Source organism: Schistocerca americana, chromosome 4, assembly GCF_021461395.2.
Source record: "Schistocerca americana isolate TAMUIC-IGC-003095 chromosome 4, iqSchAmer2.1, whole genome shotgun sequence".
Taxonomy (NCBI): Eukaryota; Metazoa; Arthropoda; class Insecta; order Orthoptera; family Acrididae; genus Schistocerca; species Schistocerca americana.
This window is the reverse complement of record NC_060122.1, coordinates 96,882,541-96,899,595: the sequence shown is the minus strand read 5'-3', so window position 1 is coordinate 96,899,595 and position 17,055 is coordinate 96,882,541. Positions and strand designations below refer to the sequence as shown.

General features: G+C 47.9%; 1 protein-coding gene across 1 annotated transcript in view; it reads right to left on the bottom strand.

Moving 5' to 3' along the window:
• LOC124613278 (serine/threonine-protein phosphatase 6 regulatory ankyrin repeat subunit C-like) overlaps positions 1 to 17,055 on the bottom strand; it is a 122,864-nt gene that overhangs the window by 18,923 nt on the left and 86,886 nt on the right. Inside the window, exon 3 of the mRNA XM_047141972.1 lies at positions 3,129 to 3,977. Coding sequence (XP_046997928.1) covers positions 3,129 to 3,977 — 849 coding nt within the window. The remainder of the gene's footprint in view (positions 1 to 3,128; positions 3,978 to 17,055) is intronic.

Below are 17,055 nucleotides of genomic sequence, written 5' to 3'. Positions count from 1 at the left end.
CATGTGCTAGTACTTCACAGAATATTACAGAACCTGAATTAAGTGCAAAAGAGGAAGGGGGCAGATAATGAAATGTACAAACTTATCCCTTTGGGTGTGTGCTAGTACTGTAGTTCACAGAATATGGATGGACAGTCGTGCAGTTCACTTTCTTTCAAGTTATTATGGAAATAAGGTATGCAGTGTGTTCAGAACACAGAAAGATGGAACAAAGATTGGTGTGGTGGCACAGTTTTAGAAAATGATGATGAACAATTGGTTGAGGTACATAAAGCTGAAATTGTGTGGTCTTTATGAAAGATATAAAAAAGTATCGATACAGACTGTTTTATGCAGTGATGGAAACGATCCTCCTGAATTTCATACTGTGACATAAAACACTTCCTGTGCGATTTCAAACATAGAACTACACTGACTACTCACACTTTGAAAGTGAATGTCCAAAATACTGGGAAGGCCCAAAAAGGATCAAAGTTCTCAACTATAAGTAGACAAAAGACAGGATTTTCGTTACCAGACTGTACGTTTCCAGAATAAAGGATTTTTCTAGCTACTAGCTAACTTAACTCGAGAGGCAGATGTGAACTTCGCTGATCTACGAAGTTGGAGTCTAGACGTTAATGGAAGTGCTGAGAGCGAAATTTTTGTGTGTGAAATAAATTTTTCTAAGTATCACCAGAAGTCCATTAATGTAATTCGCATGTGCAGTTCAGGATTTACAAGACCTCTGCATATTTTATGAATTGTAATGACTTTGTATCATTGTTTTGAATAAAATGATTACTAATTCGGTAAGAGTTCAACTGATGGTGGTTGTTTTCAGTCTGCAGAGTGGTTTGATACAGCTCATGCTACTCGACCCGAAGGACTACTTCCTACACTGTTCTGAATCTGCTTACTGTATTCGTCTCTTGGTCTCTTCCTACTATTTTTACTTCCCATACTTCTGTCCAATAATACTGCCAGGTAAATGGGTGACACCTTGATGTCCCGGAGTGTCCTATCAACTGGTCTTTTCTTTGAGTGAAGTTGCATCATAAATTTCATTTCTCCCCTATTCTATTCAGTACCTCATTAGTTACACAACATACCCATCTAATCTTCAGCATTATTCTGCAGCACCACATTTCAAAAGAAATGAATGTAACTATCCTCTGTCTGGAGTGTGGGACTACCGCTGGTCAATTTTTAATAATACAATACCAATCGCCATTATGTAAGTTTTAGTTTTAGGCTACCAGTTTCAATAACACAATGTTATCTTCAGGCCTATACAATGGTTAGAACAGAGCAATAAGTACATATTAAAATACAGAGCATATTGTCTAAAAGTTGCAAGTGTTAACATATTAATTTACATAATTAAAAGAACTCACTATTAATTAAAATTACATGATACAACATAATATGTATTAACAAATCATTCATGCATACTGTGATACCATCAGTAACCTTAAAGAAGTATTCATAAATCAGAAGTGTCAAAGGAATGCAACTATCAGTCCTGTATATCCATTGTAAATATATGTGGTTATACTCTACTTGTTTTTATCAAAAAGTAAAAAGGGACCACTAATCATATGTAAAGTAGGTATCAAGATCATATCAGGTTAAGTAAAGGGGGTACACTATAAGCAATTGTACTCAATAGCTGTGCTCAATGGTTGCTTGACAATAACTTACAAGGAGGAACTAAAAGAACACTTGAGGATGATTAAGCAAAAATAAAAATATGAAAGTAAAAATATGAAAGTAAAAAATAAGTTAAAATGTGTCCACCCATGTAATAGGACCATGGATACCACACCGAAAAGTGGATATTGTGTATGTTAACCTTTTCAAAAAGCACATTTTTCGACAATAACACAAGGTTTTCATGTTTTTAATTGTAAGAACACTATTTGGAAGATGGGAAAGCAACATCAGTTATTCCTAACATACTTCTGCAGAGTATCTATGGAACGAAGATAACAGTAGTCTCATTAAATGAAGCTGTGAAAATAAATATACTATTTGACCAAGTTACTACAGATTTTAAATATCGAATAGTGTTTAACCAAACCAGACGTTGACTGTTCCATATAGATTGTAGCTGACACGCAAAAACCAGGAGGTAAGACGTACATAACATGAAATGTTAAATGAGTGTCCACATTGGGTACAAAATTGGCATAGTAAAAAGATGTACACATAATATATTATGTGAATATATCATTTCTTAATCATGTAATCACGGAAAAGTCATTGTTCTAACCTTCATTGTATAGATCTGAAGATAATGTTCTGTCTAAACTGGTAACCTAAAAATAAAATGTAAATAATTGGCATTGTATTATTGGGCATTTCAGAAGCTTCTGTTGTTTAAACCGTTTATGATCCATAGATGGTTACACTCTAGACTAATACCTTCAGAGAACACTGCTTAATTTTTCAGTCTGTATTTGACGTTAAATCCCAGTCTACATTTTATATCTTCTACGTTTGGCCTCAGTTTTCTGCACAAATAGCAAAACTATACTACTTTCAACATCTCTTTTCCTAATCCACCGTCAGCTGTGGCCGAGCTGTTCTAAGCGCTTCAGTCCAGAACTGCACTGCTGCTACAGTCGCAGTTTCGAATCCTGCCTTGGGCATGGATGTGTGTGATGTCCTTAGGTTATTTAGCTTTAAGTAGTTCTAAGTCTAGGAGACTGACATCCTCATGTTATGTCCCATAGTGCTCAGAACCATTTGAAAGATTTTTCCCCAAATCCAATTTCCTGACTGTCACCAGATGTAATTGGACAACACTTAATTATCCTTATTTTGCTTTTGTTGATGTTAATTTTAACTCCTCTCAAGCCACTATTCCATTCCATTCAACTGCTCTTTTAAGTCCTTTGATGACTGACAGAATTACGAAGTCATCAGCAAACCTCAGTTTTTATTCTTGCTCCTTGGACGAATTCCTACTTTGGTTTCCTTCAACGCTTGTTCAACTTACAGAGTGAATAAAGTCAGGAATAGGCTACAACCCTGTCTCACTCCCTTAAAAACTGAACTCCAATTGTGTATTTTACAATTACTGTAATTAAAAGGGTTAAATAATGGAAGATGCCAAGTGTACACCGCCCACCGCCGGCGCCTACCTGGGCGGCCCGAGGCGCAGCAGGTGCTCCACGATGTCCGGCGCGCCGTTGGCGGCCGCCCAGTGCAGCTCCGTGCTGCCGGTGTCGTCTACGCGCGGCGTGTAGGCCGCCGCAGGCAGCATCATCCTCGCCGCCTCCAGCCGCGACCGCCGCAGCGCGCAGTTCAGCGCCGTGCGGCCGAGGCCGTCCGCGGCGCCTGCCGCGGCGGCCGCCCCGTGCGCCGACAGCAGCAGCTTCAGCGCGCCGGTGGCGCCCGCGGCCGCCGCCACGTGCAGGGCCGTCTGCCCCGCCGCGTCGGTGGCCGCGGCGTCGGCCCCAGCGCCCAGTAGGGCGCCGCACTGCGCCGCGTCGTCCCACCTGGCCGCCTTCATCAGCGGCGTCTGGCCGTCCAGGTCGCGGCAGTCGACCTGAGCGCCCGCCTCCACCAGCAGCCGAGTCGCTGACAACTTGCGCGTCACTGCCGCATAGTGCAGAGCCGTGAAGCCGTTCCTGTCTACTGCCTGTAGGTCCAGTCCCGTAGCACAGCGCCTGCCTAGGACTAGCAGGCTCCCGAGGATAGCCTCGTTGCCCACACCGACCGCCCAGTGCAGGGAGGTTTTGCCGCTGGCACCGCAGTCGTTTGGGCCGTCCTCCGACTCTACGAACCGGCGAATCGTCTCGCGGTCGTCGATAGCCGCGGCAGCTATGAGCGGGGGTGCGTGCTGCGCCATTCCTGCCGGAACGGCCTCCATGAGCGAGGCAATAGCCGCCTCCACTTTCGCCTCTCTGGCATCCAGAGCCCCACAGTCCGAGGGAAATGGCAGTGTCTCCACGCATCCGATCATCATCGCCACAGTATGTCTGCTGCAGCTGTAACAGTGTGGTCGCACTATAAATTCCATTTACTTCGCACTCGACCCATCATTTATAAAACTAATTTTTTATTTGAGAAACCAAAAACGCTGAATATTCTCCAGGCTCTACAATCTAAATCGTGCCAGTAGCTCCTTAACACCTGCAATTCTTCCAATTTCTGAATTTTTAAGAACTTGTACACAGCTTGAGCAGCTACCATAGAGTGGTTTGTTGGTTCAGGACATAAAGGGACCAAACCACAGAGTCATCACTGTTTCTCCTGATGCTACTAAGGTTCAAGGTACAAAAACACTAACACCACACCTAAAAAGGAAACCAGTTGAATGAACAAAAAACAGGAAAAACATACATCACAAGGAAAAGTAGAAGAAAGTATTAAAACCATAGATCAGAAGGTCTGGGCTGGCTCATCACAATAATAAAAAGGGGATGAGCCAGCCACTATGCAACACATTAAAATGTCCATCCACACAAGACAAGGTGTGATGAACACACGTAGGGAAAAGAAGACCACCAAGACAAACACTTGCAAAGAAAGTGCGACAGAGCTATGTAAGGTGGCAATGGCCTTGCACCTTACACGAGTCCATTTAACGTGACACTATAGGTTTTGTTGGAGTAATACTCCAAATTACGGTGTAGGAAGTCTATGTGGAAACGCATCGGGACGCGAAAATTCCGCGATATTGTAATTGTAAGATTTTGCGGAAAGGCAGTACACGAGACAGAGCTCGGCTACATCCCCATCTAGCCGCTGAAGGCCACAGCCTGACGGTATGAATGGTGAACTGGGGGATTTCTGTAATCCGTTCAGAGAGGCCACAGCGTCCACCAACCTCTGAGGGAAGTGCTGCTGCAGGTGTTCAAGTGTTTACCAAAACAGAGCAGTGGAGTGGAGTTGAGTGGATAGCTGGATGGGCTTTCCTGTGCATGCTCTCGCCTATGTCCCACTAATGTTATGCCTTCGAGTAACTCAAGTGGGGCAGGCCAGGAGTTCCAAATAAACTTTCAATGCAAGAATCTGTGTTCGCTACGACAGGGCATCTTGAGTGGTCTCTTGGGAGAAAACTTCCAGTAAACGTGTTATTGCCCACAGCTGTGGTTCTTCCCAGCCGGCGAGGGCGGAGTTTGCTTGTGAAATTTTGTAGAAATAAAAGAATTGTGGAAAAGAGTTCTATTCCCAGGCCATACATTGGTCAGCACTGGCAAACTCTGTATTTTGAGAGCTTCTAGTGATGTGATTCGCTCGGTAAAAGGTGAAGAGCGATCTTGCTGGACTCTCTGTCGAGGTCTTCCATTCTGGGGTCTTGTACTGAGAGAGGACATTAGCCAAGTCGTCTCCCATCTTGGTCTTTCGTTCTGAGTGGACGTTAGCCGTGGCAGCTCTTTGGTGCCAGTAAGATCATTGCAAATAGAGAAGTTTATGGACAGCGGTCTGCTGTCCAAGTAGTGTAGGACTGTACTTTCGGAGACGCCACACGCCAAGCGCATAACCACGCCACCGCCGTCGGAGACCGCTGCTGCAACAGGAACATTATGGTGACATGGCTCCCGCTACAGCCTGTGTTAGGAGTAACGTTAAATAGTTAGATCACGTGCAATTGCTGTTTCCACAGAGGTTTCACAGTACTTTGGGGTGTAGTGGTTCTTCGTATTTTACGTTTTGTGTCGATGTCAGTCGGTCAGCCAAGTTATAAGAGATCGCGTTTTGGACTAATTTTAACACAGTTCACTGCCAATGTCAGGAGGATAATTTGTAAATTGTTCATTGTGTTTTATTCAGCAATGATCTGAAGGTTCTAATAAAATTGTGATTCAGTAGAGCCTTTACTTTCAGCAGTTGATCCTGAATACACCCTTTTACTTTATTTTATTTTTGTGTATGTGTGATGTCATTCAACACTAAGTGTTCGTGATCGTTCATGTTTGGAAGTAAAAACTGGTGTGATGCTACCACTGCAGATTAATTTGGGGTGACAGGGCCACATTTAAATCTAGCGTTATCCATTTTTGCGTACAGTTCCACTCCCAATTTCTCTGCAAGTTGTTTGTCAGGGGAGAACATGCGCAAAAATCGGACAAGCAATGGGTGAGGTGTTACAGTTAAAATGGAGGGAGGGTGGCAGCCTCAAAAAGAAGGCTAAATGCCCAACCTTAGATGGTATTATAAAAACTCCTCATGAATAAAATGTAAAACTAAATTTGCTGTTGCGACATTGTCGCCCAACACCAAATGTAGGGTGCTGGGAAGGTTAAAAGACCACCGTTGAGCGGCGGAAAGTGGGCAGTCCAGCAAGATGTGGATGATAGTCATGTGAGCCACAGTGACACCGATGGGTCCTTGCATCGGAGGAGAAAGCCATGACTTAGCCACATATGGCCAATAGGGAGCCAGCAGATAACAGTCCCTGCAAGAGGTCTGCGTGGGTCTTTCACACATTCGTATACTCTTTAAGGGCACGCAGTATGTTGTGCGTACTGAGATTATGCCATTCCGTCTCCCAAAGCTCAAAAACATTACAACTATATAATGACTGCAGGTCAGTTACAGCAATGCCCATCTCTAGAAGCTGTTTCTGTGTAGCCTGTTTGGCCAGCCTGTCAGGAAGTTCGTTTCCTGGGATTCTGACATGGCCTGGGGTCCACACTAACACTGCAGAACGACTGGACCGTTCCAGGGCATAGATTGGCTCCTGGATGATCGCTACCAAAGGATGGCAGGGGTAGCACTGGTAGATAGCCTGTAGGCTGCTCAAAGAGTAACTACATAGAAGAAACGACTCATCAGGGCATGAGTGGATGTGCTCAGTAGCACAAGATGTAGCCAACAGCTCTGCAGTGGAAACACTGCAGCCATATGGCAGAGAGTGCTGTTCAATATGTCCTCCATGAACATACGCAAAGCCAAAGTGACCATCAGCAATTGAGCCGTCAGTGTTAACCACTTCACAATCCCAGTACATGCCAAGAATCGATCCATACGTGAATGGACCTCGAGTATAGGTGGTAAAGGTAAGGACTCCACTTCAGATGAGACCTGATGCAAACTGCAATCTGTAGCCCTGAACTGGGCCTCCGATGCAGGAGATGAACTGCCATGGATAGGAAAAGGCAACAGTAATTCAGATGCACAGGAGAATTACGAATGTGTACAATGTAATTGGTGAGCAGTTGTGCATGCCTAACTTTCAATGGAGGGACTCCAGCTTCCACGAGGACGCTGGTCTCTGGACTCATCCTAAAAGCTCCTGTTGCCAATCTAACGCCACAGTTGTGCAATGGGTCGAGTAAACGCAATACTGAGGGCGCCACCGAACCATAAACCGGACTCCCATAGTCAAGGTGGCATTGAACTAGGCTTCTGTAGAGCTGCAGCAGCGTAGAGCGATCTGCACCCCATTTGGTGTTGCTCAGGCATTGGAGGGCATTGAAGTGCTGCCAGCACTTCTGCTTCAGCTGCTGAAGATGAGGACGCCACATCATTTGGTCGTAGAAAACCAGTCGTAAGTATCGATATGATGACCCCATGACGGCACATTGTGGATGGTGCGACTTGGCAACACTAGTACTGGAGGAGCAGTACGAAAGGCAGAAGTCTTATGTTTACAGATAAGGTGAGACCTACAGCCCGATCATGGTTTCTACCACAGAAACAATCGTTCTAGTGACCTGCCCAAGTACCACAACGATGGTACTATGTGGGTGAGATTTAACAGTGACAGCAGAGGTGAAAGCTTTCCAGTCTGCCCTGTCTAAAGCCCATCTTGGTAGACGTCTGGGACAGTGGCGCTGGGGGAGTGACACCAAGATGGGAAAGTGACCACTATCACTAGTCATCATGGGCTGTCCAGTGGACAGATGGGAGAAGTTATTGGACTGCAGAGGGATAAACCAATGGCCAAGTGAGTGTCATGAGCCACACTGAAGTGTGTGGGGCCTCTAGTATTTAAGAGGCAGAGGTCGAGTTGAGAGTTTCGACATCTCTGCCTCAGCCAGTAAGCACAGTGCCACCCCACAAGGGGTTATGGGCGTCAAGATCTGCCAAAAGTAGGAAAGGTTTAGGGAGTTGATCAGTGCAGCCAATGTGTTCAGGGGTACTACACCATTTGGATGAAGATATACATTGCAGACAGTTATTTCCTGTGTCGTCCATATTCCGACAGCCACAGCTTCAAGAGGGGTTTGAAAGGGCACAGATTTACTGCATACTGAGTCCAGGACAGAGAAACTCCACCTGACACTATTAAGGTCGCTACAGGTCTTGTAATATCCCTACAGCCATGAAGGGCAGGGGTTCACATTGCTGGGAACCAGGTTTCCTGGAGCACAATGCAGGAAGCAGGTGTAAAACTTAACAGTCGCAGTAGTTCACCCAGGTGGTGGAAAAAACGCAGCAACTCCACCAGAGGATGAAATTATCATGAGGCTGGGTTGGTTGGTTGGTTGTTTGAGGTTAAAGGGACCAAACAGCAAGGTCATCAGTCCCTTGTTTCAAATAGACTCCATTCTGCTAACGGGACATCTCAGTATAGTCAGAAAAATAAAACGGATAAAGGGGAAACGTAAAAGGGCAGTCACGTTGTCATTAGTAAAAACAAATGAGGGAAGTTGGCAAGAGAACGAACCCAACACTATGCTGAAACAGCATAGGCAAGACCACCTGTGACGTAAAAGGTACAACTGCTATAATGCAGAAAGTACGTATGGGAATAGAAAAACTAACCAAGCCTTAAAAAGAAGGGGTAAAAACAGAGTAAAAGGGAAAGAAAAGAGGATTCCGGTCAGGGAGGTGAATCGGGAATCTCTGAACACTGCCTACAGTGGGAGACACCCAAACACTCACCGCCCTGCCCCAACACCAGAGGGAGATTAAAAACTTTAAAACTGAGAATAAAAACCACTCTCCCGGAGGAAACCTAGAACCAGAGAGACCATCCGGGAATCGTCAGCCAACATCAAAGGTAAAGTGTGGGGGAGTCTGTACTTAGCACGCAGAGCCAAAAGAAGGGGGCATTCAACCAAAATGTGGGCCACTGACTGGAAGGCTCCACAACCACATAGCGGGGGTGGCTCATCACGCAAAAGGAAACCATGGGTCAGCCTGGTATGGCCAATGCGGAGACGACACAGTGTGGTCGAGTCCTTGCGGGAGAGGCTAAAGGAAGAACGCCATGGGCCTGTATTCACCTTAATGGCACGAAGTTTATTAGACAGTGGAGTAGCCTCCCAAGAATTGGCCCATGACTGTGCAAAGTGGGATTTGATGTGAAGCCGTAAATCCGCTGCAGGAGGGGTTACAGAAAACGGGGGGGTAAGTAACTGCTCCCCCAGCCAAACGATCAGCGAGCTCATTACCCGGGATACCCACATGGCCCGGGACCCATAGGAAGTCAATGGAACAAGCAGCACGGTGAAGATCAGCGAGATGGTCATGGATGGCAGAGACCAAGGGATGGCGCGAAAAACACCGGTCAATAGCAAGAAGGCCACTCATCGAGTCCGTACATAACAAAACGCGGTTGTGTTGGGATTGTTTAATAAAGGTAAGGGCCCGGGAAATTGCCATCAATTCCGCAGTAAACACCCCACATGAGGGTGGCAGTAGATGATTTTCCGTTCCAACAAAGGACGTGAAGGCATACCCAACATGATCAGCAGATTTAGAACCATCAGTGTAAAAAACAACAGCATCCCGAAACTCCCATAAAATTTGGCGGAAAAAGGAACGGAACACCACCGGGGGGGATGGAATCTTTCGGACCGCGGCGGAGGTCCATCCGAATTCGAGGCCGAGGAACTAACCAAGGAGGGGTGGAGGGGAGGGAGCGAGGAAGACAGGACAAAGAAGGAAGCCGAAAATCACGGGTAAGAGACGCAAGGCGCAGCCCAACCGGTAAACCCGCCCGAGGGCGGGAGTCAGGCAGGCGACGTCCATGGTCTGGGAATAGGATAGAATAGGAAGGATGAGCGGGAGAAGAACGGATAGTAAGGGCATAAGACACCAGAAGCTGGGAAAGGGGTATGGAGGGGAAAGGAGGGGAAGGGAAAGGAAATGCAGCCCGGGAGAGAAAGAAGGCTGCAATGGCTCGGGGCCCCGTGCTCGCCACGCACGTATCCACGAAAGAGTTGTGGACCCCCTGGGGGGATGAGGCTGGGAAGACAGGTAGCATGCAAGGAGGTATGTTACACCTCAGGGTCACTGCTGCCACCGATTGAGTAGTTTTATCTATTCCTATTGTGGATGAGGCATCAGTGAGATTCAGGTCCTCAATGGACCTTATCTCTACCTCATTCACAGGTGCAGAATTGGCAGGGAGTGATGGTGTTGGGGCCACTGGAGGGTCCTTTTTCTTAGCATACTTCTTTGTTTGCTTGTCCCTTCTCTTCTCTTCTCTTCACAGGCTTACTGGGATGAATTCTCTGAAGTAGCTTCAGGTATGGAGGAAGACTTTGCCCAGCAGCTTTTGGCTTCTTTAGCTACTGGCGAGTGTCTGCTGTGGCATTAGTGGAGACATTGGGGGAGTGTGTCCCAAACGACCCCTTCTGCATGAGGAGCTGGAGGAGGCTGTTGCTTATCAGGCTGGGGGAGGGGGGGGGCTTGCTTCCAAAGTAGGTGCTTTGGGAGGAACAGAAGTAGCTTCTCCCTCTAACACCAAACGGAAGACGTAATCTGGAGGCCCAAAGGGCTCACTGGTCGTGGCATTGAGTTTGGTATGACTGGTACTTGTGATGGCGCTGGTAATTTAGCTGCAGCTTATGTGTACATCAAGCAAACTGTGTGTAACTCAAATTTACATCTAGCCTCTTTGTAAGTCAACAAGTCCAGGGTCTTATTCCAATATTTTCCACTCTTTTTCGAATAATGTGCAGTCTGGCGAGCAGGAGGAGTGCTGCTGCCCGCACTTGATACAAGTGGGAGGAGGTTCACAGGGAGTATCTGGATGCAGTGGAAGTATCTGGATGCAGTGGATGTCCACAGTTTCGACATGTGGCGTTGGAAGTGCAGCAGGAAGAAATGTGCCCGAACTTCCACACTTTAAGCACCGCATAGGGGATGGACATATGGTTTGATGTCACAGTGGTAAACCATCACCTTGACCTTTTCAGGCAATGAATCACCCCCAAAGGCCAATCTTAAGGCACTGTTAGCAACGATGTCGTCTTTAGGTCCCCTGTAAAAGCGCCAGATGAAATGAACACCCCGCCATTCTAGTTTGGCGTGGAGCTCGTCATCAGACTGCAAGAGGTGGTCACGATGGAAAATAATCCCTGGACCATGTTGAGACTTATGGGGAGTGACAGAAACAGGAATATCACCCAGCCAGTCACAAGCGAGTAAATCTTGGGATTGGGCTGTGGATGCTGTCTGAATCAAGACTGCACTGTTTCTCATCTTTGACAGCAATGTCACTTCCCCAATATTATCCTCAAATGTTCAACAACAAAATTGAGGCTTCATATGTAGAAACGAGTCCTTGTCCATTCTGCTACAGACTAAATACAGAGGCGAACATGGCTCTTCTTTCTGCAGCCCTTCGTTCATCCCACTGTGTAGCAATGGAGGGAAACGATTTTGGGTCATATCTGTCAGCATTGTACTACATCTTGCCCTTCTTAGAGACTGCTGGCACTGAACGGTCGCTGCTTCATTGCAGGTCGTCCACCCAATACCACCCACTCCGATCAGGGGCTCTCCCCACAGGCACCACCCATCCACAGCAAAGGCCACCTGGCGTAAGGGCTGTTGTCAGGAGTCCTGATGCCCCAGGAAGACAGGCATCTACTCCTCAGCATACGTGGAGAGTTTACAGCTTGGGCAGCAGCAGTGTGATCCCTGTCTTATGAGGGGGCTACCACCAAATAGGTACATTACAGCCCCACCGCAATGGACTGGCTAGTTTTTTTGGTTTTGATTTGGTTTTTAGGGCGCAAAACTGCTATGGTCATTAGCACCCAGTCTGTGACTTAGGAAACAGTAAAAAACCGAAAATGGAAACCAGCAGCAATGGGAACGAAAGTCATAAAATTGGAGAATCTAAAAGCAGAAGGAAGGCTTAAAAATCCACTACAGAAAGTGGTTGGTAGTCCCCAAAAAAAGCTTCAAATGACTGACGTCATTTCACTGGCACAAACTTGAGAACACGGTCGGCTGAGCGCGTGTCATCTGCTAAAATCGACGATATATCAGGCGATAGCTGTAGACGGGAGCGTAACGGATTAAAATAGGGGCACTCAATTAAAAGGTGTCTTACCGTCCACAGCTGAGAGCAGTGGGGACAGAGTGGAGGAGGATCGCCGCTTAAAAGATGTCTATGGCTAAAAAGACAGTGCCCTATCCGGAGTCTAGTTAAAATTACCTCCTCCCGACGACACGTTCGGGAGGAAGAGGTCCAAGCACAAGGAAGAGCTTTCACGTCCCGCAATTTATTATGGGTAAGTGTCGACCAATGCGTGTGCCATAAATGAACAACACGTCGACATAAAACGCTCCGTAGATCGGCGAAGGGAATCGATTGAATAGCTGGCCGAGGAAGAGAGACTGCAGCCTTGGCTGCAATATCGGCCGCCTCATTTCCAGATACCAACGTGTCCCGGGAGCCAGAGGAACGCCACTGAGACGCCCCCAGGTGGAGCAAGCGCAGACAGTCCTGAATCCGGTGGACCAGAGGGTGCACAGGATAAAGAGCTTGGAGACTGAGGAGAGAGCTGAGAGAATCTGAGCAGATAACGTACTGTATCCGCTGATGGCGGCGGACGTAGTGGACAGCCTGGAGAACAGCGTAAAGCACCACAGTATAAACCGAACACTGGTCAGGAAGCCGAAAGTGATTTGGGGTGTCGCCAACAATATAGGCACTCCCTACACCTAACGATGTTTTCGAGCCGTCGGTGTAAATAAATGTGGCGTCCGTCATTTGTGCACAGAGCAGCAAATGCCCGACGATAAACAAGTGAAGGGGTACCATCCTTGGGAAATCGACAAAGGTCACGGAGCAGGCAGATCCGGGGATGGAGCCAAGGTGGTGCTGTACAAGTTGTCAAGAAGGTTTTAGGAAAGCGGAAGGAAAGAGAATGGAGCAGTTGACGGAAGCAGATTCCTGGTGGTAGTAGGGAGGAGGGGCGGCCTGCATACCCTACATCAAAGGAGGCGTAGAAAAAAATGTCATGGGCTGGATTAGCAGGCAGGGAAGACAGATGGCTAACATAACGACTCAGGACAGCTCGCCGATTGGACAGCGGAGGTTCAGCAGTCTCAGCATAAAGGCTTTCCACAGGGCTGGTGTAAAAAGCTCCAGACACTAAACGTAATCCACGGTGGTGGATAGAGTCGAGACACCGAAGAATAGACGGCCGAGCAGAGGAGTAGACTATGGAAGCATAGTCCAATTTCGAGCGCACTAAGACGCTATAGAGGCGGAGAAGGACCGCTTGGTCCTCTCCCCAGGAGGTACCATTCAGGACACGGAGGGTGTTGAGGGATCGCAGACTGCGAGCCGAAAGATAGGAAACGTGGGAGGACCAGCACAGTTTTCTGTCAAACATAAGACCCAAGAATTTAGTGACGTCTGAAAACGGAAGGTTGACAGGACCTAGATGTAAGGAGGGCGGAAGAAACTCCTTACGTCGCCAAAAATTAAAACAAACGGTCTTACTGGGAGAAATATGGAACAGGTATCGTATGCTCTCTCCAGATCAAAAAATATTGCTACTGTTTGGCCTTTCCGGAGAAAATTGTTCATGATATAAGTGGAGAGAGCAACAAGATGGTCAACTGCAGAACGATGCTTTCGGAAAACGCATTGGACAGGTGTTAAAAGACTGAGGGATTCCAGCCACCACGCTAAACTGTAATTCACCATACGCTCCAAAACCTTACAGACATTACTCGTGAGAGAAATGGGGCGATAGCTAGAGGGGAGATGTTTGTCCTTTCCAGGTTTCGGAACAGGAACGACGATAGCTTCCCGCCATCGTGTGGGAAAAGTACTGTCGGTCCAAATTCGATTATAAAGGCAAAGGAGGTAACGCAGACTATGGGTTGATAAATGCAGCAACATTTGGACGTGGATACCATCCGGTCCTGGGGCGGAGGAGCGAGAAGAAGAGAGTGCATGTTGGAGTTCCCACATGGAGAAGACAGTATTGTAGCTTTCGCGATTTTGAGAGGAGAAAACAAGAGGTCGCACTTCCGCTGCACGTTTCTTCGGGAGAAACGCTGGCGGGTAATTTGAAGAGCTCGAAATCTCAGCAAAGTGCTGACCCAACGAGTTAGAAATTGCGATGGGGTCCACTAATGTATCATGCGCGACAGTGAGCCCAGAGACCGGGGAGAAACTAGGCGCGCCTGAGAACCGTCGAAGCCGACTCCAAACTTCCGAGGAGGGAGTGAAGGTGTTAAATGAGCTAATGAAGAATTTCCAGCTTGCCTTCTTGCTATCGTGGATGACACGACGGCATCGCGCACGGAACTGCTTATAGCGGATACAGTTGGCCAAAGTAGGATGGTGGCGGAAAACGCGGAGAGCACGTCGCCGCTCACGTATTGCATCACGGCATGCCTCGTTCCACCAAGGAACTGGGGGACGCCGGGGCAATTCGGAGGTGCGTGGTATTGAACGTTCCGCAGCTGTAAGAATAACGTCGGTAATGTGTGACCTCATCGTCGACGCTAGGAAAGTGACGGTCATCGAATGTCGCTAGAGACGAAAAAATGTCCAATCAGCTTGGGCAAACTTCCAGCGTCGCGGGCGCATATATGGCAGTTGAGGCTGTAGTCTAAGGACACACGGAAAGTGGTCACTCGAGTGTGTATCATCAAGGGCGAACCATTCGAAGCGCCGAGCTAGCAGAACAGTACCGACCGCAGGGTCCAAATGAGATAAATTTGTCGTGGAGGCAGACAAAAATGTAGGGACCCCAGTGTTGAGGCAAACTAGATACGCTTGGTGGAAGACGTCTAGCAATAATGAGCCACGTGGACAAGGGTGTGGAGATCCCCAAAGCGGGTGGTGGGCATTGAAGTCCCCAACCAGCAATTGGGGGGGGGGGGTGGAAGCTGACCAAGAAGATGAAGGAGATCAGTTCGTGCCATTGGTGTGGACGATGGAATGTGTATAGTACGAAGAGAGAACATATATCCAGAAAGGGAAAGACGGACGGCGACAGCTTGGAAGTAAGTGTTTAAATGGATTGGGTGATAATGGAGAGTTTCATGGAGAAGAATCATGAGTTCTCCATGTGCTGGAGTGCCTTCAACAGAGGGGAGATCATATCGGATGGACTGAAAATGAGGGAGAACAAAGCGGTCATGGGGACGCAGCTTTGTTTCCTGAAGACAGAAGATGACCGGCGAGTAGGATCGTAAGAGGATCGACAGTTCATCCCGATTGGCTCGAATACCGCGGATATTCCAGTGGATAATGGACATAGGGTGAACAGAAAATGGAGGAATGTGACCAAGGTTGCTGTCAACAACTGCTCAGAGGCTTGCGACCGACAGCATGGAATGGCATTCAGCCGAAGGCAGAAGATCCTGATTCATAGGTTGTTCAGGAGCAGCTCCTGCCACCAGCGATCGGCCGGTTGATCGGCCGCCAGCAGTGCGCCTCGGCGACACACAAGACGGCCGATGGCCATTTCCGCCAGGTGGTGCTGTAGATGGGACACGCTTTGGCAGTGAAGGAGAGGAACTGAGTTTCTTTGTAGCCTTCTTGGAAGTATGATGTTTAGATGGAGGAACTGAGGGTTGGGAAGTTGCGGTACGTATAAAATCTTCACGAGTATGCTCTTTTTTCGAAGTCTTGGTGTCTGACTTTTGGGCTCGAGATTTAGCAGAACCCGACGAAGGGTGAGCCAGAGAGTGGGCAGGCGAAAGTGGTGAGGTTGAACGGGCGATCTTTGCGCTGGCCGATCTGACGACCGTGGCACTAAAGGTGAGGTCGCAAGTCTGCGTGGCTGCCTCCTTTGTTGGCCTAGGAGAAGCAAGGACAGTGCTGTATTTTCCTGTCTGAGGCACAGTGGGCTGTCGACTGGCGAATAACTTTCGAGCAGCAAAGGTTGACACCTTTTCCTTCACTCTTATTTCCTGGATCAGCTTTTCATCCTTAAAAACGGGGCAATCTCCAGAGGAAGCAGCGTGGTCACCCATACAGTTGATGCAGCGAGGGGATGGAGGTGGACAAGCACCCTCATGGGCATTCTTACCACACGTAACACATTTGGCCGTATTGGAACAGGACTGGCTGGTGTGATTGAACCGCCGACACCGATAGCAACGCATAGGTTTGGGACGTAAGGGCGAACGGAAATTCTCATAGGCTGCTTTGATTTTCGATGGGAGTTGAACTTTGTCAAATGTCAAGAAGACAGCGTGGGTTGGAATGATGATCGTGTCAACCGTTTTCATAACTCTGAACAGCCGTTACGCCCTGGTCAGACAGGTAGTGCTGAATTTCTTCGTCAGACAATCCATCGAGGGAGCGTGTATAAACGACTCCACGCGAGGAATTTAAAGTGCGGTGCACTTCAACCCGGACAGGGAAGGTGTGGAGCAGAGAAGTACGCAGCAATTTTTGAGCCTGGAGGGCACTGTGTGTTTCTAACAACAGGGTGCCATTCCGTAATCGAACAACACTTTACAGGACCGGCAATTTCGTCGACACCTTTCTGAATAATGAAAGGGTTGACCGTGGAGAAGTCGTGACCTTCGTCAGACCGAGAAACAACAAGGAACTGTGGCAACGATGGAAGAACTGACTGTGGCTGAGACTCTGTGAACTTACACTTGTGAGCAGACATAGTGGAAGGTGAGGAAACCATTGCGGAAGAATCCCCCATGATTACCGGCGTCTCCGATGGCGCGCTCCTCCCTTGTGGGGGCCCTTTCTGAGGGCACTCCCGCCTTAGGTGATTGTTCACACCTCAGGTCACACCTCCCGACAAACGGACGGAGGGACCAATCGGCACTTTCGGAAGGTATCAGCTCGGGTAATCACCCCTCCCTGGGCCTGGCCGTTACCAGATGGTCTACCCGGGGCGGGGAATTACGCGTTACCCCGTCACCGGCTACGCA